Source organism: Vidua chalybeata, chromosome 2 (genome assembly GCF_026979565.1).
Source record: "Vidua chalybeata isolate OUT-0048 chromosome 2, bVidCha1 merged haplotype, whole genome shotgun sequence".
In the NCBI taxonomy this organism is placed as follows: Eukaryota; Metazoa; Chordata; class Aves; order Passeriformes; family Viduidae; genus Vidua; species Vidua chalybeata.
In genome coordinates, this window is record NC_071531.1 from 70,009,322 (window position 1) to 70,033,439 (window position 24,118).

At 45.0% G+C, this 24,118-nt stretch overlaps 2 protein-coding genes across 3 annotated transcripts in view; one reads left to right on the forward strand and one right to left on the reverse strand.

The window, feature by feature from the left end:
- LOC128783081 (uncharacterized) lies at positions 1-16,312 on the reverse strand. Of its 2 annotated transcripts, none has more exons than XM_053933695.1 (20): positions 16,069-16,312; positions 15,930-15,986; positions 14,372-14,409; positions 12,994-13,134; positions 11,972-12,034; positions 10,682-10,802; positions 10,188-10,280; positions 9,015-9,175; positions 7,834-7,919; positions 7,537-7,620; positions 6,709-6,771; positions 6,488-6,565; positions 6,306-6,394; positions 5,561-5,597; positions 4,200-4,348; positions 3,921-3,983; positions 3,531-3,606; positions 3,073-3,157; positions 2,823-2,910; positions 1-2,308 (listed from the first exon to the last, which is right to left on the reverse strand). In XM_053933695.1, exons 1-20 carry the CDS (start codon positions 16,219-16,221, stop codon positions 2,198-2,200), a joined length of 1,836 nt encoding a protein of 611 aa, XP_053789670.1. In that variant the 5' UTR covers positions 16,222-16,312; the 3' UTR covers positions 1-2,197. The 2 variants fall into 2 exon arrangements, with proteins under 2 accessions (XP_053789670.1, XP_053789671.1); XM_053933696.1 differs by lacking the exon at positions 16,069-16,312 and adding an exon at positions 13,941-14,056 and having other exon boundaries at positions 15,930-16,011.
- The window catches only part of CHD1L (chromodomain helicase DNA binding protein 1 like), a 23,100-nt gene continuing 15,236 nt past the window's right edge, over positions 16,255-24,118 (forward strand). Inside the window, 6 exon segments of the mRNA XM_053933689.1 lie at positions 16,255-16,437; positions 18,066-18,178; positions 18,929-19,035; positions 20,315-20,429; positions 20,781-20,812; positions 22,889-22,970. Of these exon segments, the coding sequence (XP_053789664.1) occupies positions 16,341-16,437; positions 18,066-18,178; positions 18,929-19,035; positions 20,315-20,429; positions 20,781-20,812; positions 22,889-22,970 (546 nt within the window). The 5' untranslated portion in view covers positions 16,255-16,340.

A 24,118-nucleotide genomic window follows, 5' to 3' on the forward strand; every position in this document is an offset into this window, starting at 1 on the left:
TTTCACCAGGATGAGTACAGTTTATTTTAGTGACCTCAGTACTAGGCAATTCTTGCACTGGAAATGTGCATTGATGAGATATGTTTAGGCAAAGGGAGGAAACAGTGTTACTGTCAGACAGTAAAAACTCACCCTTAGGAAGATGCAGGCATTTTTAAAAAATGTTTACTTTAGCATCTCTCCTCCTAGCAACCTGAGCTCCCTCACCATGCCCACAGAATGAACTAAATATTGAAATTAGAATTTTAAAGTAGCATATCATTTAGGAAGGGATTTGAAATAAATAGCTTTATCTAGCAGGATCGTAATTGAATATTTTAGACACTCATCTCATAATTCCTTGAGTAATACCATTGAATTAGGAAATACTCAGCTATTTCCTTCAAGCAGTAATGTTCCTAACTGAAAGTTATTCTTGTGAAACTCTTACTAACTCCCTTATTGCTAAGCAGTACATTTCAGCAGTTTCATTGTAATTTATGTTGGTAGTGTTAATAACTTATCATTAATAATATAGGAAATACTTTGCTTTGAGACTGTTCTTCCTAAAGCTGAGCTATACTAGACTCCAGTGAAAAAACAGTTGTGGCAGTATCCCATTCAAGATAAAAAGCACTATCAACCATACAATTAACTGTGCATGCTGGTGACAGCTGATGGTAGGAGTTGATGTTTTAACTCAGGTAATTAAGCAGGGGACAGCAATGCAATGTTCTTGCATTAAGATGCCATCTGACAACTTCAGCCATTAGTAAAGTGCTAGCTCTGGTTAAGGACTATTTAGGTATGGGAAAAAGAAATCCCAAAACTGTACTGAGTTTGGGAGAAACTGCAACTACTTTCTGTTTCTTCTTTTCTTCCATGCTACATAAGAAGTCAGTGATTTCTCCTGTCTGTAGGACAGCTGCTCCAACAGCCTGATCACAATTCCAGGATACCTGATAAGGTAGGCAACAGGAGATGCCTCTGAGCATTCACCCCAAAATAAACACAAATGCTTAGGTTTAGTTACTCCTAAGCCTTTCCTTTCACATGGCCCTAATATTGCTGACAGGACAAAGGTACTAGGGAATTTACAGTCTGGAGCTTTTCAATAAAACAACATGGTGGTTTACAGCCATGTCATGCTGTATGTAGTAATCCATGTCTACCTTGATTACTCTAAGAAATAATTTAAAGATAAGAGAAGGCTGGCTTCTTATCTAGAGCAGGCTCTTTCCTGCATATGTTCTTTTGCTCTTTGTGCAACACCTTGCTTGCATCCAGCTTCAATTTTGCAGTAGCTCAGTAGCATTTCCTACAAATTCCACCTGTTTCTAATAGCTGGCTCAGCACTCCTTGAACAGTATTTCAAAGCATTATCCAGTGGCTTCTACCATTTGGTCACCTAGATGATAATAGGTTTATATATAAGCAACCAGCAGGAGAAAAGAGGGTCTTCAAGGCTAAGCTTGGGAAATGGAGATGTGCAAAAGAAAGCCAAAACACTGCACCAGGGCTTTGGGGTGGAGTCAGGGAGGGTTCATGGCTTTTCCTCCCCTTGCATGCCAGGCTGAAGGGAGGCAGGACTCTGGGGCAGTGAGCACACCCAGACACTGCAGCCACTGGGCTGTCCTTGTACTGCTGGCAGCACCTCCTTAGCTACAGGCTTTATGGTTTGCTCCCTGTGCCTGAGTACAGGGCCAAAACAAACACTGCCTAAGTGCAGGTGGGTAAGATCCTCCTCATTCCAACGGATCTAGGCAGTGTTTGTTGCCTTTCCCCTTCAGAAACAGTACCTTTGTTCTGTCCTGGAGGAGGAGGAGTTCCATGACAAGGTTAAGGATTTACCTTGCCATATACAGTTGTATGAACTGCCTGCATGCAGTCCTGCAGATGCAACTGCCTTCCACCCATACACAGGACCCCTACAAGGGAAGAAATTGTACAAGATAGTTGCAGCTTCCCCTGTTAGCAAAACCCCAACTAGCTAGCACAGTTAGTCTCCCTAGTATGAACTGAACCATCCATCAAGCAGGGAGCAGAAATTATGTCTGCTCAGCCTCAGTGCCTGATTAGATCAGTGGTTTGTCCCCATTCCTCAGATGGGCCTGCTTCTATGCCTTATTCTGATGATCACTGAAAACAAGTTCACTCTAATACTTGGTCAGGTCAGACTAGGAAAAAAACAGACTTGTTCCCCATTTTGGTAGCTCCATCATGCGAGGATGTCATAATAAATGGATGGTTTTTTGGTCTGGTCACGGAACTGCTCTAGCTTTAGGCCGATCCTCAGAAGAACAGCTTCATCCCACCATTTTGCCATGACCTGGGAGAAGATGAGAGGCAGAAGGAGAAGGATGAATGAAAAAAAGTAGCATTATATAGATGCTCTTGAAAGTCTTGGAAACAATTGCCCCCCATCTCAACATTCTCAAAAGATGTTTTCTCCTTTTAGCCCAGTAAGTATGGCATCACTGTATTTGGGAAAACAGCTGTGCGACTTTAAATTGCAAGACATAGAGCTTTCCTTTACATGAGACCTGTTTCAAGGGGAAAGGATTTAAAAGAAGTTACAGAAATGAGAAATAAGAGAGGAAAGGGTAGTGACCAATACTGGGTATTGTTGCAAGTAGACACGGAGACGGAGAAGTCTTTCTCAAAGATACTCAGAGACCTCTGCCATTTAGGAGTGAGGCAAATCACCCCCAAATCAAAGCTTTTATTTCCTGTACCTGCTAGCAAGTGAGCTGTGTGGACCAGCAGAGACCTGATTGTGATGCTTTAGGACAAAGCCAGCTGGGGATTTTGTGCCCCAGCATTCACAAAGAGTAAATACTCACCTGGAGGCTAATCGGAAGCCCAGCAGTAGAATATCCAATGGGGACCACAAGGCCTGGAATCCCAGTGAAGTTACCAAGCTGCATGAACCTAGGAGGGAAAAGCTGCCATTGGTATTCCTGGGGACAGCAGCAAATTCATCCTTTTTTGGTAGAGGCAGCTATGATTAATCTCTCCCACCTTACAGTGTGATGTTCTTTTCCAGCTGTTCCCAAACATTAGTTTCTGTAATGCAAGTGGCACTTTCCTTACCTCATCGACCGGACTGTGAAGGACATATCACTGCTCCCAGTCAAGAGGTCAGATTCATAAATTCTTGGAGCAGTGCAAGGAACAGCTGTGGAGGAATCACAAAATGACTGAACTTGAAAGGGACTTCAAGAAGTCATCTTGTCTAACCTTCTGGCTCAGGAATAGTCAGCAAATGCAGGGTGCCCATGACCATGTCCAAATAGCTTTTGAATATTCCCAGAGATGAAGATCCCACAGGCTCTCTGGGCAACCTGATGCAGTGCCCTGGATATAACAAGTCTAGAAATACACAGCAATCATTCTAATCAGGCTGCATTATCCTCTAAGGGTGCAAGGCACAGCAAAGTGCACAAAAGTCATACTCTCAAAATTGAGGAGGGAGAGTTAATGAAGTGACTGCTCTTAAAAGGTACCACACAGCTGTTGAGGACTGGCTCTTTAGCCAAGAGTGCCAATACCTGGTGTAAGGATACAGTTCACAGTGCTGAAGATCTCTTGCAAAAATCTCATGCTCCGAGTTCTCTGTCGATTTGCCTGCAAGCAGAGAGAATACTGTCTGATGGGCCCTCTTGGTTCACAAAAGTAGTGTTTGATGTTGGCAGACTCTGCCCATCAGCATCTCTGCCTTTGCAAAAGAAGACACCATTCCTGTAATTTGGAATCAGGGTACAGGACAAGTGGCATGTCCTCTGTGGTGCCCTACCATCCAGCATGCTTTCACAGCAGAGGACAACTAAAGCTGGGTGACATCTTCCTATGGGTATGGGGAGACTAAGAGAAGCCCCTACCCCACCTTTACAGTTTCACTAAGTGCCTCCCTTCAGCCTTCACCCAGTTATGTTCCTTACCTTAATATAATCCAGAGCTGTGAACTGGGAAGCCAAGGCCAGGCTAGCCTGAGTTTCCAAATTCTGAAATAGAAAAAACTGATCAAGGCTCTGCTTGCAGGAAACTGAACTTGCAAGCCCAGGAGTTCTCTTCCAGGTCTGCTCTTCTATACCAATAGCAATCCAACAGGCAGTTTGTCATAGAAGAAGCAGGAGCACCTCAGGTTTCTCACTGACATGACATTTGATCTATATCAGCCAGAACAACTACTGACACTGCTCCAAGCTGCTGCTACTTACCATTTCATGGAAATGTTTATTTAAGTCAGGTTGCAGGAAGTCCCTCATCTCACTGAGAATGCAGATCACATGTGCCACTCGGGCTTCCTCCATCTCTGGAAGAGAGACTTCAACCACACTGGCTCCCAAACTCTGCAGGTGCTTCACCGCTGTGTACGGGACAGGTAAAGCACAGACAGCATCCCTGAGTTCTCCAGACTTCACAGAAAGGCTGCAAATCCCCAACCCCTGCAGAGTGAGAGACCCCATACACCATTGCAGGGCAAGCATCTTCAGTGCACCACGTAGCATGCATGGCTGCAGCTGCTTCCCCTAGGGAATGTTTTCAACCTAACTACATCTCAGTATTCCAACAGGGCAGGGGCTGCAGCCAGGTTCCTAACTTGCCTGCTATAATTCAGGCAAATTCACCTCACCCCTCTAGCCTCCCAGTTAAGCCAAAGAGTAAAAGGACTGACAGTGTTTCCCTGAGCACTTCACATGACCAGTGTTCTATCAGCATGAAGTGATTATTTAGCATCAAGAGATTCCCATTCAAAGCCTCTTCTGAACCATAATGGTAAAGGAACCAGGGAATACTCAAGAGACCAGGTAAACAATACAGAGCCACTAAATCTTGATGCACTTTAACAAGGCTGAACACCAAGACTTTGGGAAAAGTGAATTTTTTGCAGTCTGAAAAGAATCCTCTTATTTCTGTGACCCCAGCTTCTTCATAAATATCCAAGCTTGCCTATGATCCATCTCTCCTAAGAAAACTCTATAAATGTAGAAGTGCGTTTGTGGAAATAAGGAGGGTGAAGAAAATCCAGGCAAAGCCTGAATACTCAGGCTCCAATGTAACTACTATACCAGGCATTGTAGAGGCTTTCTCCCCTGCCCCAAGTACATACCAGGGTCAATTTTGCTTAATCTAAACTACGACAAAGGCACCCTAAAAGCACCACTTGGTGGATTTCAAGGAAATGCCAGTGGACTATATCACAAAGACCCAGCACTGTATTACTACTGAGCATTATGTTGTGAAACAAGGCCTTCCCTTAAAAGTCTTTTACTATTAAAGCTTGCAGAGTAAGTATTACCAGGCACAGATCTGTCATTATACACACAGAGGCTGAGCACACTGGACTGCATTCTTCCATTGTAATCTGACAAGCCTACAACTACTGAGCTTTTTAACCCTCAGCAGTCAGAGGGGGCTTCCCCAATACAAAGTTACTGCTGTTTATCCAGACAGACTCCTTTAAGCAACTGCCTTTAAGGACTTCAGACAAGAGCTATTTGATGCATACATAAGAGGAGCACCAAGTGACACCATAACATCAGGCACAATAAGAGACTAACAGACCTTCCCTCTTTACCTTTCTCACAGGCAGACAGGACTTCAGCATCACATGCCTAAAGAATAAGAAGAAAGAACTTTAGTAACTTTAGTAACTGCTCTTCTCGTCTTGGCGAACACTCTCACCAGGACTTCAGTCCTCATGGTGCCTTCCTTGTTCCTGTCCCTAACAGCAGTGAAACACAGTCTTACAGGACTTAGGTCACACGCTGCAAGAGAAGAGCTTGCAGGTCACACCCCTAATGAAAAGGAAAGGTCAGCTTTTCCAGAGCAGAGAATATTCCCAGATGCACTGTGCCATAGCCAGTAAGAGTCTTTTTTGTACCTTCAGGAGGAAATCCTGAGTACACTTCTGGGTCTGTATTACAATTTTCAAGCAGTACTAGCTTGCAAGCCCCATTTCTACACTGGAATAATGAAATAACATTCAGCAGCTACAGCACCGTCACCAAGTGGATACACTCCTTTTCCTCACTTGATTTTAAACTAACTGCCTTTTGTAATCAGTTCAGAAGCATCACATCCAATAGAATCAGCAGTAGTAATTACCTTTCCTCATGCCTCCAATAGACTCTTACTCAAAACGCTGCCTTAGAAAAAAATACCTCCATGTTGACATTTTCACACAGGCTATATTATCTTCCAACTACAGGACTAAATATCAAAAGCTTTAATGACGACAGGCAAGATAACAATGAATGCACTGGGCTCCTTTAAAATCTTATTTTGCAAAGCAGCAGAAATATAAGAGATAAACCAGGCACCTTAAAAAATGTCCAGTCCACTCCCAGTTTTAAGCCTTTCAGGTCAGGAGCACACATATCAGATAGGGTTGCTTTGGGCTGTTTTAGTCCTGCAGGGAACAAAGAAGAGTTCCTCCTTTTATTCTAGGATGCCTCTAGGAAGGGAGAGCATCTGGGCTCAGGGAGGGAGAGGGCTCACCTACCATATGGATAGAGCAGATCTGGCTCAGCAAGGATACTGTAAACAATAGCTGCATCTGCCACTGATGTACAGATAGGGCCTGTAAAAGAAACCAGTTATAAAAAAGTGACAAGAGGTAAATGGTACCTTCCTCCCCAGGTCTTTTCTAGGCAGAGATTGCCTCCCCTATGAGAGAGAGCAGCACACAGCAAGGTCCCTGAAGTGGAGCACAAGTCCTCTTACCTACGCTGACTGTGGAGTAGGAGAGTGGCAAGCTGCCATGACAACTGATGCGCCCAAATGTACCTGAAGAACAAGAAATGGGACTTAGCTGGGTATCAGCAGTCACTTTTATGTCTGCTGTTTCAGAGCCCAGTCTCTCATCTGTCAGTACCCTGTTCTGCTGACCCCAATCTGTCTCATCAGTGAAACATGTGAATAATGAAATTGGTTTCCCCCCCTAGAAATTATTTAGTTGAGCGGAAATATGTGCAGGGACATATTTTGGAATAATTGTATTTAATATGCAGAAGCAGCATTTGTGGTGTGGAGGATGGGGAGGCAGGAGCAGGATTATCAACAGCAGGAGACAGCACCCCCTTGGAGGTCTCACCCACTTCACTGGTGAGACTTCATGCCTAACACCCGCTGTCTTCTGCAAATACTCATATCACCTTTCTGACCAGTTGCACTTTGTTATCATCATCATCTTCCTCAGATGAATCAAGACTTGTCAAGTTGACCACATGTGAAGGATGGAAAGAGAGTAATGGCTGAGTATATGGTCTCAGATGAAAGATATAAAGGAAAGGGTAGAAAGGAAAAGCAGCATACATATTTTGTTTAGTATTTGATGTAAGTAAGTTAGGTTTTTTGAACATGTGTTGAACAGAGAGTAGAGAATATTTCCATGCTGCCAGTCTAACCCTCATGACTCTCTGGGTGTTATATTTCAGTTTCTCTGGTCAAGTTTCTTCACAGGAATGAATAAGTGTCTGACTTGTTTGTGGCATTCTAGCTGGAACAGCAAACAAGACAAACACACACCCCTCCATGATTAAAGGGCTCTACCTTTCAGCCCCACCACACCACAGAATGAAGCAGGAATCCTCACAGAGCCTCCTCCGTCTGTGCCAATAGCCACGGGGCAGAGACCTACAAAAAACCCACACATTGGCCTGCGATCAGAGACACAACATGTTGCCCTGTCCATTCTAACAGCAGCTGTATCCAAGACAGCACACAGAGCTCTCTGTTTAGCTACAAGTTCCCTCCAGCTGCTAAACCCAACCCCCCCATAAAAACTAAATGCCTGAAGTACTCTGGCTCAGGACCTTCCTCCCACCAATTCCATTTAGGACCACCTACCCGCTGCTACAGCTGCTGCTGACCCACTGGAGCTCCCACCTGTGAAGTGGTTAGGATTGTAGGGATTCCTAGGGATCTTGTGGTACCTGAAGCAGACAAAGATTGTTTAACGTTTTCTTAGGATGACTGTGTGCATTACAGGGCAGGAAAAGATCCAGAAACACAGCTCAGGGATTCTGATCTCTTGGAAAAGAGATGCCATTTAATCTCACAGTGCCATGTCCCTAGAAAACAGGATGCAAGGAAAGACTTCTGCCTCAGAATCCAATCTCCTGTGAGCACAAGCAGCCCATCCAAAACAGGACCAAAGCATGAGAAAAGATGCTGCTTCAGCTCTTCTTTTGGCAATGGCATCGTGCCATTACTGCCTGCCACAGTGCATGATGCAATTCCAAAAGGTGGAGCAGCTGGTGGCCAGCAATCCTTACAGACAAGCAAGTCAGCTCTACCCTTTATCCCCAAGCAGCAGCTCCCCACGTCTCCAGCCTGACCACAGCCCCAGCCAGCAGAGCCCTGCCAAGCCGCTGGATCCAGCCACCCTCCCATGGTGAGGAAATGCTGGCACGCTGTTGCAGCCGAGGGGGAGCCCTAGCTCCACCCAGCTGCTCATGCACCAAGTGTGGCTCTACACAAAGCTTATCAAAGCCGTGAGCACCACTGCTCTGGAGCTGAGTTCTCAGCTTGGCTCTAGCTGGAGAATTCACCATAGTAAAGCAAATCCAGTGAACCTGTTTTAGCTAGGAAGTAAAACCACTATGTTCTCCTGAGATGACTGTACCTTTTTCTCAATGTTCTAGGCCTTCAGCCATCACTGAGGCTGAGCATTTTTATTTGTTTTCTGTCACAGCTTTTGTGCACCACTCATACTATATGAGTGGTGAGCATTTTTATTTGTTTTCTGTCACAGCTTTTGTGCACCACTCATACTATAAACATTCACACCGTAAGGCCTGACAAACCAAGTTCCTTACTCAGCAGACAACACTTGGAGCCTCTCCTTCCTTTGGTTTCAAGAGCCTTCAGGCTTCCACAGCTACTCTAACCCTCAAATCTACAGTACTGGGTTTTCATACCCTCGGGGCTCTGTCATGCTTCCCCTTATTTTTGTACCCTTCCCTGGGAGTTCTGGACAGTCATAGGTATTTCTAGACTGGGAGAAGAGAGAAGACAGGGATTTTTACCTATTAGGGTTGCATCCAGTTGTTCCAGTCCCTAGTTCATGCATGTTTGAGACCCCAATAATGATAGCCCCAGCCTCTCGCAGCTTCTTGGCCACAGTAGCATCTTCTGTTTCTGGCTGTGTCCCAAGATACACTGTTCCCACTCGGTGATGGTAAGGCACCTTAGCAAGAAGACACCTAATTATTCATTCTAAAACCCTGGCAAAGGAGAACATGCACACTTCTACATCACAACAGATCCCAGACATTAGGACCCCTGGAGGTAAGCAAGGGCTAGGGAGCACCACTCTTCAGCTTGTCCTGTGTTGGTCTCTGTCAGAAGGGACACTTAACCCTTCAATATTTGGTCCTTCTTCCCATGCAGAGGAGTCCTTTTCATACCATGAAACAGTAGAGCAGAAACATGTAGATGATCAAAGCTGCCTCCCTGCAGCAATGCAATTGCTATGCCCAGAGGCTGAAGATCAACTTGGCCCCACAGCAAACAGCTCTGTGCTCCATCTTTCTATGGACAGAGCTACAACATTTCAGATCTGCACGCTTTGAAGCCTGACATCAAGATTAGTCGAATGCCAAAATAACAAATGGGCTTATTTTCAGGATGCACTAAGTACTCTTTACTTCGAGGCAGCAACAGAAGAATCTGTACATAAACAGGACTCCCACCATAGGGGTAGGTCTCTGCAGAGCCTACAACAGCCTGATGGCACTGCCTCAAGTATTTACAGTTAGCCGTTGTTAGGCCACAGGTAAAAATCTTTGTCAATAGGAATTTTCAAAGGAACTTGTGTATTTCTCGCACGTGTATTTTAAGGTGAGAGGGATGCTTTGCCAGCGGAGTAGAGTCAGTGCCTGAGAAATACAGTTACACCCACTGTACAGATGCTTTTATACATTCTCATTTCATCATAAGAGACTGTTTCCCACACCCACCCTCTATTCCTTGTGGATTAAAGAGATTTGTACAAGATATGGAACACATCTGCTGTATGCAAAATCTGTCTTCACCCTGCAAAACTTGTTAATCCTACTCACTACAAACCCACATACAACCCCTCATTTCAAACATATTCTCAGGCCTCTGCTGAGAAGTTGGTCTCAAAACCTTGTCACAATGAGTTGTCCAGGTTAACCACCTCCAGCAGGAACTGGCAGCTAGACAAGGAAACTCACCACTTTGAACTCTTCTTTCAAGCACACTGGGATGCCATCCAGACAAGACAGGGTACACTTATTTCTGTAACGAGTAGTGGAGGCCTCAGCCATCTGCACAGAGAAAAAGCATAAAGCATATATATATATATATATATTTAGCTGAGCTGAAGGTCATCACCAGTATGGGAACGGATATTAAAAATGGCTTTCTTGGCCAGCTTATCCAAGTTTCCTTCTTCCACCATATGCTGGTGGGAAACTACAACTTGGAACCATCTACATTAATGGATGCCACATAAGCACAGAAGTCCTATTATAAACAGTCATCCAGCAGGAAACAGATTGCTTTAATGCTACCTCTCTTTGCAGGAAGGAAAGCAAACTTGGTTGTAGTCCGCTAAACACAGAGGAAGGAAAAATTTACTTATTTTTCTGTGCATATTGGCCCTTCTAATGGGTGCTACTGCCCTTGGGGTGGCAGAGGCCCCTTTCCTACCAAAGTCAGACATTACCAGCATTATTTGCTCCTGGTCCCATTGCACTATGGCTCTCAGCGGCGGCGTGGATTTGTCACAGTCCTCTAACATGGCAATGATGTTCCTGGCTACCTGGGATGGCGTCAGCTTCCCACTCCTACAGGACAGAAGAAGTTGGGAGTTTGTTACAACACCTCCCTTCACACATCCACTCACAGGGTTTGTCTCCCATGCAGCAAGATGGCAGCTGACACAGCTTTAAGGAAGAATTAGGTAAGAATCTCTGTGTGGTGATGATCTGAACACTGTTGACACCATCACGACAGGAGATTCCTTTCCTTAAGGGGAGAATTTGCCTACACAGAATGCTCCTTAGAGGAGGGGCAAAAGCTAAGAGAGTTACCCAAATGTTCCTGAACCACCAGTCAAATAAACAGGGACAAACTGCTGACAGCTATATTGAGAATCCTCAAGCTCCTGAAAGCTTGGAAGCTATGAAACTCCCAGTATAATGAGCTAAGACCAAGAGGTCAGACTCCTTTATGCAGGCCTCCCACTACAGAGAAGGGGCTGCCACCAGTACTGTCATAACCCACCTTTAATAAACCTGCCTTCCCTCCTGGCAAAGGCTGTGCTACACCACCAACACACCATCTCTGGCTGACACAAAAGCCTCACGGCCAAGATGCACCTGTAACACCAGACTGCAGTGTCAGCCCTTTGCTCCAATGCCACAGCCTGCAGGCAGAGGTGGCCCTTGAGGAACAAGTTCTAGGGGTGCAAGAATATTTTTCCAAGGGCTCCACTTCTGGCACATGTCCCAGAGGCAACTAGGATTACCAGGCAGCCAACAGCTCACAGAACCCCAGAGTCAGGGGGGTGCTTTCAGCTCTTTCCAAGCTGGACACGTTTACTGGGTGAAAGCAGCTGTCATCCTCAGACAAGCACAAGGAGCTGGGGAACCAAGGGATTCATCAGAGACCCACAGTATGCACAACTGGCATAATCCAGATCAACCTTCATCTACTTCTCACTCATGTTTGAGTAAACAAGATATGTAGAAATCTCTCTTGGACAAGACTGACAATAAGCCAAAGAAAATGGCATTTAAATATCCTTGCAGGGCTTGTAAAGTTGTGTCAGCTCTCCCAGCTGACATTCCTTTGTTATTGTACTAAAGGGAAAGAACAGCAGGAAGTGATGATGAACAACGGCACCTCAAGGACAATGCTAACAAAGAGATTCCTGGGAGCCTGCGGAACAGTGGCAGCCCACAGCAGAAGGAACATGCGGGACAGGTTGTTTCCAGACCATAATTTCACCTACCGGTAGCATTCCAGATAGTCTTTGATCCCTTTGAAGCTAAACCCGTTCCTAGCAGAATCAGACCTGCAAAAGAAAGGATTAAAAGGTGCAACTGTGAGCCACCAAAGCCAGGTTTGTTCAGACCTGTAGACTTCAGCATCACTGAACAACGCAGATTTGCGCATCATTCACAGTAAACCAAGTGAATTGCCAGCCTCTGCATTGCACCTCACACTCTGTCAGACAACACAAGCCTTGCACACAAGCCAGGCAACAGGCACACTATGGATGCCACAGAAATAAGGGACTAGTTTTTCCAGTATGTTCTAGTTTCTTCATATTCCTACTGAAATACAGCAGTCATTAAACTGTTCAAAATATATTCCAGATTTACATTTCCTACTCACCACTACAACATTATAGCCTAGCTGGAATATACTTTTGAACCTACTCCCAGACCTTTGTCAAAAATTCAATCCAGAGACAGCCAGCAGCACATCTGGGTGTGTAGTGCAGGAGTGGGAAAAAGCACCATGCAGCACACACAAGCAAACTGCTTCAACACCAAATCATGGCTCTAGCACATAAGCAGTAGGCCACCTCTCATCACTAACAAAGCTAATTTTTTGTGCATCATTTTCTTTAGAACCTGTGTTCCTTCTCTCCTCCAAGCAAACCTGGTGTTCTCTTTGAGATTCCCTGCAGGCTAGAAACAGCACTCCTGTAAAGTCACTTAGAGAAATCTATTTACTGACTAGCCAAACACTAAGTGTACCTGCTCTAATAGTGCAACCAGTGCCCTGGTAAGGGCAGAATTCGGTCTCCCTCCAATAGTCAGACTTTTCCCTTTCACATTGCTTGTAATTACTGGTGATTTGTAAGTTACAAAAGGCAAGATGACTGACAGCACTCTTTGTTTTGTGAAGTGGCTGGGCATGGAAACAAGAATTCAATCTAAATTGCTGACAATGACAGCTTCCCACTAACATACCAGTGCCAGCAAGTGTATTCTTCCACTTCTCTCTTACACATCACATACTGACCTTGCATCTGTCAGCTGCTTGATAACATCTGAAGGGTTTTTAGCCTCAGACTTGTCTTCTGTAACCCCTGCAGCAACCTCCGGGATAAACGTGGGATCTTCATGAATGTCAAGGGAACGCATAAGCGAGAAGTTGTTCATTCTGAATAAGAAAGAGTCACTGCTGGAGTTTTCAACCTCGACTATTACTAATTTTTCAGACTGTTCAGAAGGAACCTTACCCAAGAACATTTTGTCTTAGCAGTCTACTTTCACAGCAGGGAGCTGCAATAGTTACAAGCTAATCTCTCTCGCATATTTGCTAAAGGCAGCATCAAATCTATTCTGCCTGTTTAACAAAGCCTTCTACCTCTTGATATAAGGCCAGCCTCTGTAAACTCGAGCTGGGAAAGAAATGGTGGAAGTTTTGATTCACTTTAATTAGACCTCTCATACACAGACCAAACAAGACAGGAAAGAAAGGAAAATAAAAGGAGAATGTAGTGTAAGCCATACATTCAACCACTAATCCTGTTAAAACAAGCACCTCTTCAGACTTTTCCATGACCTCCTTCAACATAGTTTGTTTGCAATCAAATACAACGGGGATTGCAGCATAAATCCATAGCTTGGACCACACAAAGCAAGGAGATCAAAACCCTGTCACAGATATCAAGGAATGATCTGCAGTATAACAGCAGTGACACTTGCCTGGATTTGATTTGCTCAAAAAGCCCACATCCCAAGTTAAATTCAGGGGTGACACAGTTCTCAGTGTCCTGGGATCTGCACAGATGACCCTTCAAATGACGGGCAAACTATACGAAAAAAGCATGAAGAGGTTTCTGAACCTCTTATCAAAGTGTCTCCTCGTGAAATGTATACTTGAAATCAGTTTCTGAACAAAAACATGTGAAAGAAAGAAGAAAGGCTGACCTAAAATAGAGAACATCATTAAAAAGAACTCACCAAATCCTTTGAACTTTATGTCTGGCCTCACTTTCCCGCTACTACTATTCTTTTAACCCTATCAGTGGTAAGAACAGCATATTTGCACATCCACCAGCTTTGAAAAAAAGATTGTCCTTTAACAAAAGACCAAAGACAAAGAGACATAAAGGCAAACAAAAGGCAAAAAGAAAAGCTGATGAATACATTTTCTATGCACCTGCACAAGTGTGAAAAAAAGTTAATTTCTTCTCATAGAGACCCACTCAAATGACAGTAGTTAAAAAAATCTAGCAAACATTTATGAAGTAATCTTATTCTCCAATCAAATTATGCAGCTTTTCTCTTTAATAAATACAATTTTAGATAACCTACAAGCAGTGTGCAATGCAAGTACCTTAAACTTAAAAAAAGAAAGAAACTCAGAGTGGGAGAAAAGTCCCCATGCTTACCTCATTAAGAATGGCAGTAAGCAGATCTGCCCAAAAGCCTAGGAAAAAAGGAAGCAAAAATGTTGGTTTGCAGCAATTTTGACCTGAACACCTTCTTTCACTAGACAAGGAATGCTGAATATGCTCACGATTGCTGCAGGCTCAGAATACCCTAGAGAGCACACAACGCTATGCAGTAGAGAAATAGCACAAACATTTGTATTTTACACCACAAAAATGGCCTGAAACGCTTTCCCTCCACCTCTCATATTTATATAATTATAAAAATAGTATTCTTCTGATTCCTCTGCCTTTGTCTTTCCCTGACTCACACAAAAAGCCTGAAGCTGCAACACTGTTAAGAAGCATCTATATAGTTCCCATCCGTTATTTTCATCATGTTCCACAGATTATGCAAACACTGGATAAGGCAGGAGCTTATTATTTTATTTACCATTAGGACATTGCCCATCTCTCAGCCAGCTCCCCCAGTAACATGAGTCAACTTAGTGTGAGAAATTTAGAGACTCTGTGGTAGCAGACAGCAGAAAATAGTCTTTCAATACCCTGGCTCCCAGAGTAGCAGCATCAACAGTCCCAAAGAGACCAGCCTTGTTCTGGCCTGTCTTAATATCTTAACAACGGACTTCAGAAACACGTTGAGAGATGTACAAATACAGTACAAGTCTGAGGCAAGGCTCACACTGCCAGTCCCACAAAGTGGCATGTTACCTCACACATTGCATAATAATTACAGCACCTTTTTGAAAACACATGGTTCCTAATCTATATCTCATCTAGCACAGCACAATCCCGTAGGAGACTGAGAATCTCACATCCCCCTTCAAGTGAGGTATTGGGAAAGGAAAGAAGTCCTCCGCCATGCAGCAGAAGCAGCCACAAAACAAAAGATAACAAAGTACTCTGCTTGTTACATCTTGACAGAAAGCCACTCCTAAGGTATTCTCACAAATAAACACAGCCCATCAAGCTGTTTCACTCCCGGCCCAGACGGACACCAAGCTTTGTAAGAGATGCCACAGCCGAAAAGAAACTTTTGTGCCTACTTCGCTCAAAAGGAAAGGCCAAGCAACAGCAGCAGCCATCAGACCCAGCTGCTCCCAGCAGAGGCAGGTGCGAGGTGGGCAGTGCCCAGGGGATGCAGGCTTTTGTCCCCCCTGCACCCCGACACCGAGCAGTCCCAGTGCCACAGCGGGATCAGCCCGCAGCTCCCAAACACGCCAGAGCCCACCCGAGGGGAGCACCGGCTACCTTCAGCACCCTGCAGGAACCCTCCTCAGAGGGCTGAGGGATCCGAGTCCTTTGACGTCCAAGGAAAGCTGCTGGCAGCTCTATTTCGAGTTTGATGTCAGCTTTGGGCTCTCCACACCCGAAGACACACAGGGCCCCCTCAGCAGCCAGAGGCCGGCACTCTCAGTGCCCACGGCACCACACCTGTAGGGCTGGGTGAACCCGAGAGCACGCAGAGAGCCACAACCACCCCGCCGAGCCCCGCTCTCTCTCCGGACCCCCCGCCCAGCCCCGGGTTTCACTGCCCCGTTTGCCGGCCCGCACTCACCGTGTTAGCCACATGGACGAAGAGGCGCAGCCCGGCGCCGCACAGCCTCGGAGCCCACTGCGAAGAGAAGGCGAGAAGTCAGGTGAGCGCCGGCCCCGCCGCCCCGCGCCCGCCGCCCCCCGCCCGGCCTGGCGCTCACGGTGTCCCGGGGCGGGCCCGACGGCCCGGCCTGGCGCGGCCCCCGGCGGTGCAGCACGGCCGCCGCGCTGCCCGTGTGCCGCCGCCCGCAGCACAGATAGGCGGCGGCGGCCGCGGACAGCACCGACAGGAGCAGCAGCAGCAGCGGCGCCATCGCGGTTCTCCCTCCCAGCGAGCCCTCCCGCTGCCGGGGCGGTGCTGGGGCTGGCCCCGCCCGCAGCCGGCCTCAGGCGGCGGGAACGGAGCGGCGGTCCGGGTGACTGACGTCCCGCCATGTCCCGCTTCTTCCAGGCACTCTGCCGCGCCGGCGGCGCCCGGGCCGGGGGTCCAGGCGTGCAGGAGGCAGACGTGCAGCGGTGGGGGCTGACAGGTCAGCGGGGAGCCCGGGGAAAGGGTCGGCAGGGAGCCTTAGGGGTGCGGGGGCTGTCAGAGATGGCGGGAGGCGGCGGAGGGGCCCCGCGCTGCCTGGTGCCGCCCAGCTCATAGAATGGCGTTGGAAGGGAACCTCGAAGATTATCCAGTTTCAACCCCCCTGTCATGGGCAGGGACGCCTCCGTCTAGACCAGGTTGCCCAAAGCCCCGTGCGACTTGGCCTTGAACATCTCGAGGGATGGGACATCTACAACTTCCCTGGGCAACCTGTTCCAGTGGCTCACCATCCTCGCAGTAAAGATTTTTCTCCTAATGCCTATTTTAAATATATCCTGTTTCAATTTGAACAGATTCCCTCTTGTCCTGTCACTGCAGGCTCCTGTAAATAGTCTTGCCCCATCTTTCCTGTAAGTTCCTGAAAGTTCCTGAAAGGCCTCAATTAGGTCACCAAGAAGCCTTCTCTTTTCCAGCCTGGACAACCCCAGTTCTCTCAGCTGTAGTTGTCTGAGCTCTAACAGCCCCCAGGCCGGAAATAAATAAAGGTGCAAATAAAGTGGCTCCCAAGCCTGTCAAAATGAGCCGCAGTTGCTGCAGAGATGGCATTACTGCCATACTCTCCGCTCTGTGCCAGCCTTCCCCGGGTGCTGCAGTCCCTGTGCTTGGCTTATGTGGTTATGTGGTTTGTGGGTGTTCGGGCTAGGGCTGAGCCTGGCTTTAACTCCCCTAGTGCCTCCGCACAGCCTCAGGCAGCTCTGTGCTTCGGGAAAACTTGAGCAAGGGTTGTCCAGTTCAGTGGCCTCGAAATGGGTGTGAATTAAAGCGCTTTCCACTGCCTGGAGGGTGATGTTAAAGGGGAACGCCAGGGCAATCCATCCTGCCCACACATTTTCCTTAGCTGCTGGAAGTCCTCACCTCAGTTCCTGGGCTGGTTTGGGTTTGTGTATCCTGCGGGCTGGTGAGTTACTTCATGCACTCAGTGTGCACATTTACCCAGGGAGGAGAGGGCAGCAATGCCACAATAAACAGCACTTGAGTCCAAGCACAAGAAAAGGTCTTGCCAACTCCCGTGTGACTTGTTTTGTATTAATTTTGACATATTGTGCCCCATAATAAGGATTGCAATGGTGGTAGTAGTCACAGTAGCCTATAGTGGAGGTCTGCCTTAGCTTTAAGTACAGAAAAGCTGGAAAACATCTTGTTGAGAAATGGTTATTATACAATAATAGATTGTGACAAACATTTCTGGTAGCCTAAAGTGTGTCCCTGACTCTAGTACTTAAATATTTTAAAAAGTGATTCAGGCTGAAAATCAAGCTGTCTTTTAGGAATGCAAAGTACCAGCCTAATTATTAGATCAGGTTCCTTGTACAGTCATGGATGGCTCCTTGACTGCAATGGCTCAGGGCATTTTTGTGTAAGTTTCTGAATATGCTTTAATTTAGTTGCTATAACACTGGGGTCTTTGCTGTCCAGGAGGGTAAACCAGCTTCTTCTGAAGGCTGCTGTGCTTTTCCTGTAAGGCAGGTGTTTGGGAAGGCCTGTTCTGGGCAGGACCTGTTTCTAGTGTAAGTGTCTATGGAGTGCATTGGGTGACTGTAAGTGTAACAAATCACTTTTTTTTCCCAGGCATTAAACTTCGCCCCTATCAACTAGAAGGTGTAAACTGGTTGGTGCAATGCTATGAAGTCCAGCATGGCTGTATCCTGGGTGATGAGATGGGCCTTGGGAAGACTTGTCAGGTGTGTCTTCTTCTTCTGGAAAATGATCTTTGCTTAAATTGTTGAGGTTTTAGCCTAGTGTTTTTGCAGATTGAAAAAGTACCCAAATGATTCCCCCCCACCCCACCAGAATTCCATACTCAAGTGAGAGCTCATTGGCTCTTTCAGTCCTTAACCACTTAAAACAAGTCCTGATTTAAGTCCTGTGTAATTCCAAATAGCTTTCAGGGTTTTGTAAAAAGATGAGTGGCCATTTTATCCAAACACCTTAATGCATAATTCATAGTGTGCAGAGTTGAGAGCACAATCACAGCCAGGGAAAATAATGTCCTTTTGATGCACTTGCACCAAGGGAATTTTTGTGTTTGTCAACACATGGATTAAAATCTATAAGTTGAATTTTTTCAGAGGTTTGTTGGATTTTCTTTTTAGGTTTTTCAGTGGGTTTAAGTTTTGTTGGAAAATGACTGTTTTGCTTTGGATCAGCTGATTTTATTCAATAGGTCTTAGACCTATTGAAATAGTTTTAGAAAGAACATGGTAGACCGGGTTTGTGACTATGCAAGAGAGGGACTTCGTACATGGAGTTCATGTTTCAGGATCTAAGCCTTTTTGTCTGTATCCCACTTGATATTCTGTTAACTCTGATTTGTGATAATCAACCTATGGAAACTAGCTGCAAAGCTCAACAAGGAGACAGCTTATGTAGGATCAGGCTATCGGGTTGAACCCTTCCCTTGTTATAAAAAAAATATTTTTCTTGCCTTTTAGGCCATTTCTCTACTTCTTTATTTGACAAAAAAGTTATCCAACAAAGAGAGATTTCTGATACTTTGTCCTCTGTCAGTTCTGAGCAATTGGAAGGAAGAGCTGGAGAGGTAAGTTTCAACAGTTGTCTGGCTTACTATATTATTGCTCAGACTTGGAATTGCAAAGTTTGCAAGTTGCAGGATTGCAAAGATTGTTTTCAAATGTGCTCACTCCAACACTTCCTTTTTATCCTTTCAAAGGGATAGAAAGTAAAAAGGGAAGCTGCTACTAAACCAACAAATCAATGCAGACTATGCAGTTAGTGCATAGTCTTTACAATGGTGTGGTATACATGAACCCATCCATCTTATATTATTGGCTGACTTTCAGTCCAAATGCTTCCACTGGCTCCTTGCTTTTTATTGATTTGCAACCCTCCCAGCTCAGCCTCTCTTAGACAAAATCTGCTGAAGACACCCAGGAATCTTCATAATAAAAGGTAAGACCCAAGTTGGGGGGCATGCTTACATATGCACACAAAATACATCACACACAATACATCAAAATACATCACACCTATGCATGCAGCCCATTCTCACTGGGGTGACAGTGCTGATGTGTATCTGCTGTGCCTGAAATATGTACATTTCTGGTCTGTAGCCCACAGACTCCTTTTAAGAGGAAGGGCTAGAAGTTAAAGGTTAGAACAGAAGTCTGTCTGTGTGGCCATTGGCTGATGCTGTCTCTCTGTGTCTAAAGTCATGCAGGTTACATTCTGAAGTGAGCTGGCCTGATTTGGATAAATTTTGGGTTGGAATAGTTGGGAGAAACTGCAGTCCTTCATAGATCAGCAGTGCAGTTTTCCAGAAGGAATATTAGGTAAATAACAGTGATGGGATTAAATGAGGAGGAATTTTATGGTCCGTACAATTGGAACTGGTTTTATCTGCTTTTTGACTGAGAGAATATATTTTTGATGCCCTGACTTGGACTTCTTTGCTGCAGACATTTTTGTCTTTATTTTAGAATGATTCAGGCCAATTCTTTGGCCTTATCTGGGCCAACTATATTCATTCATCTGCTTCTTATGAACTTTTTTCAGTTCAGAATAGCAGTTAGGTCATGAGACTGGTTTTCAATCATCTGCCTTGGACTCTTACACCTAAAAGAATGCAGGTTTATTTAGGACTTGTCCAAACCAGAGCCAACAGTGGAAGTGCCAGCCTGAGGTGAAAATTACGAAGGAGTGAGATTCAAAAGCTGAGAGCCAGACACATCTCACAGGAGTGTAGGGTGTTCTCATCACCTCTGCAGTGGCTGTGTTTGGTAATGAGGTCCAGGGTCATAAACACATGAAAAGAATTAGCTTGGCTCACTGTTTTTGCTCTGTCTTTCTCTTAACAACAGGTTTGCTCCTGGTCTTTCTTTCATAACATATGTAGGCAGCAAGGAAGAGCGACCTAAACTGCAGGAGAATCTGAAAGGGGACTCTCACTTCCATGCACTCCTGACAACATACGAGGTACATGATGTCTTTGTCACTTGAAAGGGGGGCTCAAGTTTTCCTCGCCTTTTTGATTCCTCTGTACCACCCAGTTCATGCCTTGTCAGCCCACAAGTTTTCTCACTTTTACCCTTCCAATTCTCTTCCCCCCTCTTCATGGGTGGGGTGTGAGTGAGAGGGTGTGTAGTGTTAAACCATGACATGCTGAAGGTGTTGTGTAACTGTCATTTTTGTTCCTCGGGTAGTAAGTGCCTTCATTCAACTCTGCTCCATTTCACCATAGTTTGCAGGCAGACAGAAAAAAGCTCTGTTTCTTAACTGATGTATTTACTTAAATCATAAATCACAGTTCATCTTCTTTCATTGCAGATTTGCCTGAAAGATGCAGCATTTCTAAAGTTGTGAGTCTGGTTTTAATTTCTTCAAATTTAAGTCTGGATATCTGTCAATGATTTCTTAAGTGGATATTTGTATGTGTAAGATTCTGTGTTGTTTCACAAGAGACAGGGATGTTCTTGGCTTGTGATTAGAACTTTGCCTTTTCCAACTTTCAGTCTTTAATGTCAGCTAAAATATATGTAAACCTCCCCCAAAGACAGTTTTCAAGCCAGTTAACTCAAAGCAATGTGACACATAGTGACTTAGAGCAGTACATTAAGTATCAGTCCAGCAGAGGACATCCTCAAGAGCTTCAGGTTATAAAGGTTGCAAAATTCACTGAAACTGACCTGCATTATATAACAGTGATAACGTGCTAATACCGTGTCCTGAAGTTTATTGCCTCCAGTCAGAGCTGTGGAGGGCTTATGAAGCATTACGCCTTCTACAAAGCCTGATTATTCAGCTGAAATTCAGCCTGCAGGAGGTACTGTCATAATCATGCAGAATTCCACAGGCATCTGCACTTGAAATGGGGAGGAATTTTCCTTTTTTCTTATCAGAAGTGCCAGTGCCTTGCAATGGTGCTATGACAAATGCTGGGGGCAGCTGTACATAATGAATGGCTCGGTATCTTTGTAGAAGTACAAATCCAGTGGCCCCTGCTGGCACAATTTTGTGTCTGTCAGAACTAGTCAGGCCCACAATGGGCACCCTCCTGTCTTTCAGCAAAGCACCTGTCCTTGGCCACTGCTGGAAGTAGCAGACTATCTGCACATCATAGTAGAAACCAGGTCTAATGAAAGGTAGCCATGACTGTATTGTCCTTACAGTTTCATATCATGTTCTGCATTGCTGCATATTATTCTGTTTATTTTAAAGTGTAGCCCAGGTATGTAGCACCCAGGGAGAGCACGTAGCCAGCCCTAGTATCACAGAAATGTCAGCTCCAGAGTAATTTTCTACTTCTAAAGCTAACAAATAACCTTAAAGCCATGTCACTCAAATTTAAGGTTTTGCCCTTTAGTCTTTCTTCTGAAAAAAAGTGGTTGCTAATCATTTGTACCTTGTTCTGTGTGGGAGCATTTGGAGCACTTTGTAAAGGAGAGTCAGAGTTATCTGATATCTCCCCACCACTACTTCTTACAAGCAGTGTAACAGCACAAATGAGTTGAGCAAGAGCCATGCTCTAATGGAATAGATGAGGGATCAGACTCTGCTCTGCACATGAGCTTCTGCAATGCTTCACAGTGCAGAGTCCTTCTGCAATTCAGCTCCTGGGCTCGTAGAATAAGAGTAATGCCACTTGATTGTTCTGGCAATGGAGAACCTCTCTGATATAGCAGACAGGGAAATCAAGGCAAACAAAAAGGCATTTTAGGAAGAATGTAGGTCACTGTGGTTTCAGATGTTGTATTCCACTGAGAGGAGAAGTGTGTGGGTGAGAGAAAATGGAGGTTCATGCTTTTCCTCCCCTGGAAATTACTCTGATGTGGAAGTTGAAACCCTAGTGATAAGGAGGCACAAACACTGAGGGTTGAGAAGATGTGGAGTTTCAATTAAGCGTAATGGATCTGCTGGATCACTAGTAATTCTGCAGCCTGCTAGAGGGACACTCTGCATAGAGCTGTATGAACACAGAGTAAGTTGAAGCTCCTGTCTTGGGTGATTTGCAAAAGCCTTAGGATCACTCTTCCATCACTGCCTCATGATTGTTGCTAAGTTTTTGCACAGGTGCTAGGGCATAGTTTCATGTGTCTTTTTCCAAATGAGAGACCTCCTTGAATGTTCAACAAACCTGTGTTTATGTCATTTTCCTGATAGTAACAGCGGTGGAGAGAGAAGCAAGGAATTCAAGTGAATTTTGTTAGTCTTGATTTCAGAAAAAACTCACCCAGACTATAGTTAAAAACCTGTGTCAGCTCTTCAAAAACAGTACCTGTGAATTCCACCCCACTTTTGGTGTTTGCTTGTTGTTCATGGGGTGGGACCCCACCTCAAGTTGAGCCAAGCAGAGCCACCACTTACTTCAGTCTTTTTGTACTTACAAGAATGAATTGTCAGCCCCTAACTGAAGATGCTGTTTTTTGCTTGTTCAGCTTTAACTGGGCTGCCTTGGTTGTAGATGAAGCTCACAGACTGAAAAATCAAAATTCTCTGCTTTACAAGATACTTTCTGAGGTAAAGTAACTCATCTATCTTCTAGTGTCCTAAGACTTTTCCCTTTTCAGAGTCTTTGTTCCCAGAACATTAAGTTTTGAATCATCACTCGTTTCCATCAGAGCTGGTGAAAAGATTCCCATATTTAGTGGCAGAGAGATAAAGGCCTTATTGGCTTTGCATGGCAGTGGGCAGTATTTGGAGCTTCCCTCTCATTTTGCTTCATGTTTGGGCTTGCTATGTTGGACCAATTTGAAAGACTTGAAAAAGTAAAACAGCCAGACATGGTGCTGAACCACAGCTGTGCTACTGCAGAAGTAGATGTCTGGCTGACCTAAGCAACAAGAGGCCATCTCCAGCTCTGGCAGGGTGAAGGAGCCCTTGCCTAGCTCATGAGACCTCAAGTCTTGAACTACTGATTTCCACTGTCCCATTTAATGTTTACAGAGATTAGGAGAATTGCTCCAGCTTCCAAAATACCCTCCCAGAGCAGCACAAAGGCTTGAGTGAAGGTTGCGTTCTTGTCACGGCAGTGAAACATCGGCATTTGGTGTGTGCTGGCATCAGCAACAATGCACTACAATACACCTTGGAAAATAGGGGGTTTTACTGAATTCCTGAAAGTCTTACATATTCTGAACATATTGTCCATGATGCCTATAATTCATGAGCTTTGGTTATAATCACAAAAAAATAGATGTGACTTAACCTCATCTCTCCTTCTAACCTATTTTCTTTTACCAAACTTGAGAGAAATTTGTATCTTTCCAAAGGTAAATGTATTTCCCAAGTCTCTTTATGGGGATTACTGTGAGCAACAGGGACCTGATAATGTTCATGTGTTTGTCAGATTTACCCAGCAAACAGAAATGGAACTTAGTCTGACACAGTTTCATTTCACTGTCCTATTCCAACTGCATTTTCCAGTTATCCCTCCTTATCTAACATCTAGTGTGCAGTATTAGACTGTAGACTGCATGAACCTGAGCATTTTAATGGAGTCAGTTTTGTACTTTGTTCTTATTTTGCTTACACTGAATTCCTTGCACTGGTGCCAGCCTAGTCAGTTTGTAGCTGTTTGACTGTCACACCATACCTCATGTTTGGATAGTTTTGGCAAATCTGCAGCATTCTGCAAGCAGTTCTGTGCTGCCATTCATCTTCTAAGT

Excerpts from the sequence above, each read along its gene's own strand:
- LOC128783081 (XM_053933695.1), bottom strand. The coding sequence starts at position 16,221 with ATGGCGCCGCTGCTGCTGCTGCTCCTGTCGGTGCTGTCCGCGGCCGCC. Across the intron at positions 14,410-15,929 it reads TCGTCCATGTGGCTAACACG|GCTTTTGGGCAGATCTGCTT; the intron begins GTGAGTGCGGGC and ends CTTTTTTCCTAG. Across the intron at positions 13,135-14,371 it reads TTACTGCCATTCTTAATGAG|AATGAACAACTTCTCGCTTA; the intron begins GTAAGCATGGGG and ends TTTCTTATTCAG.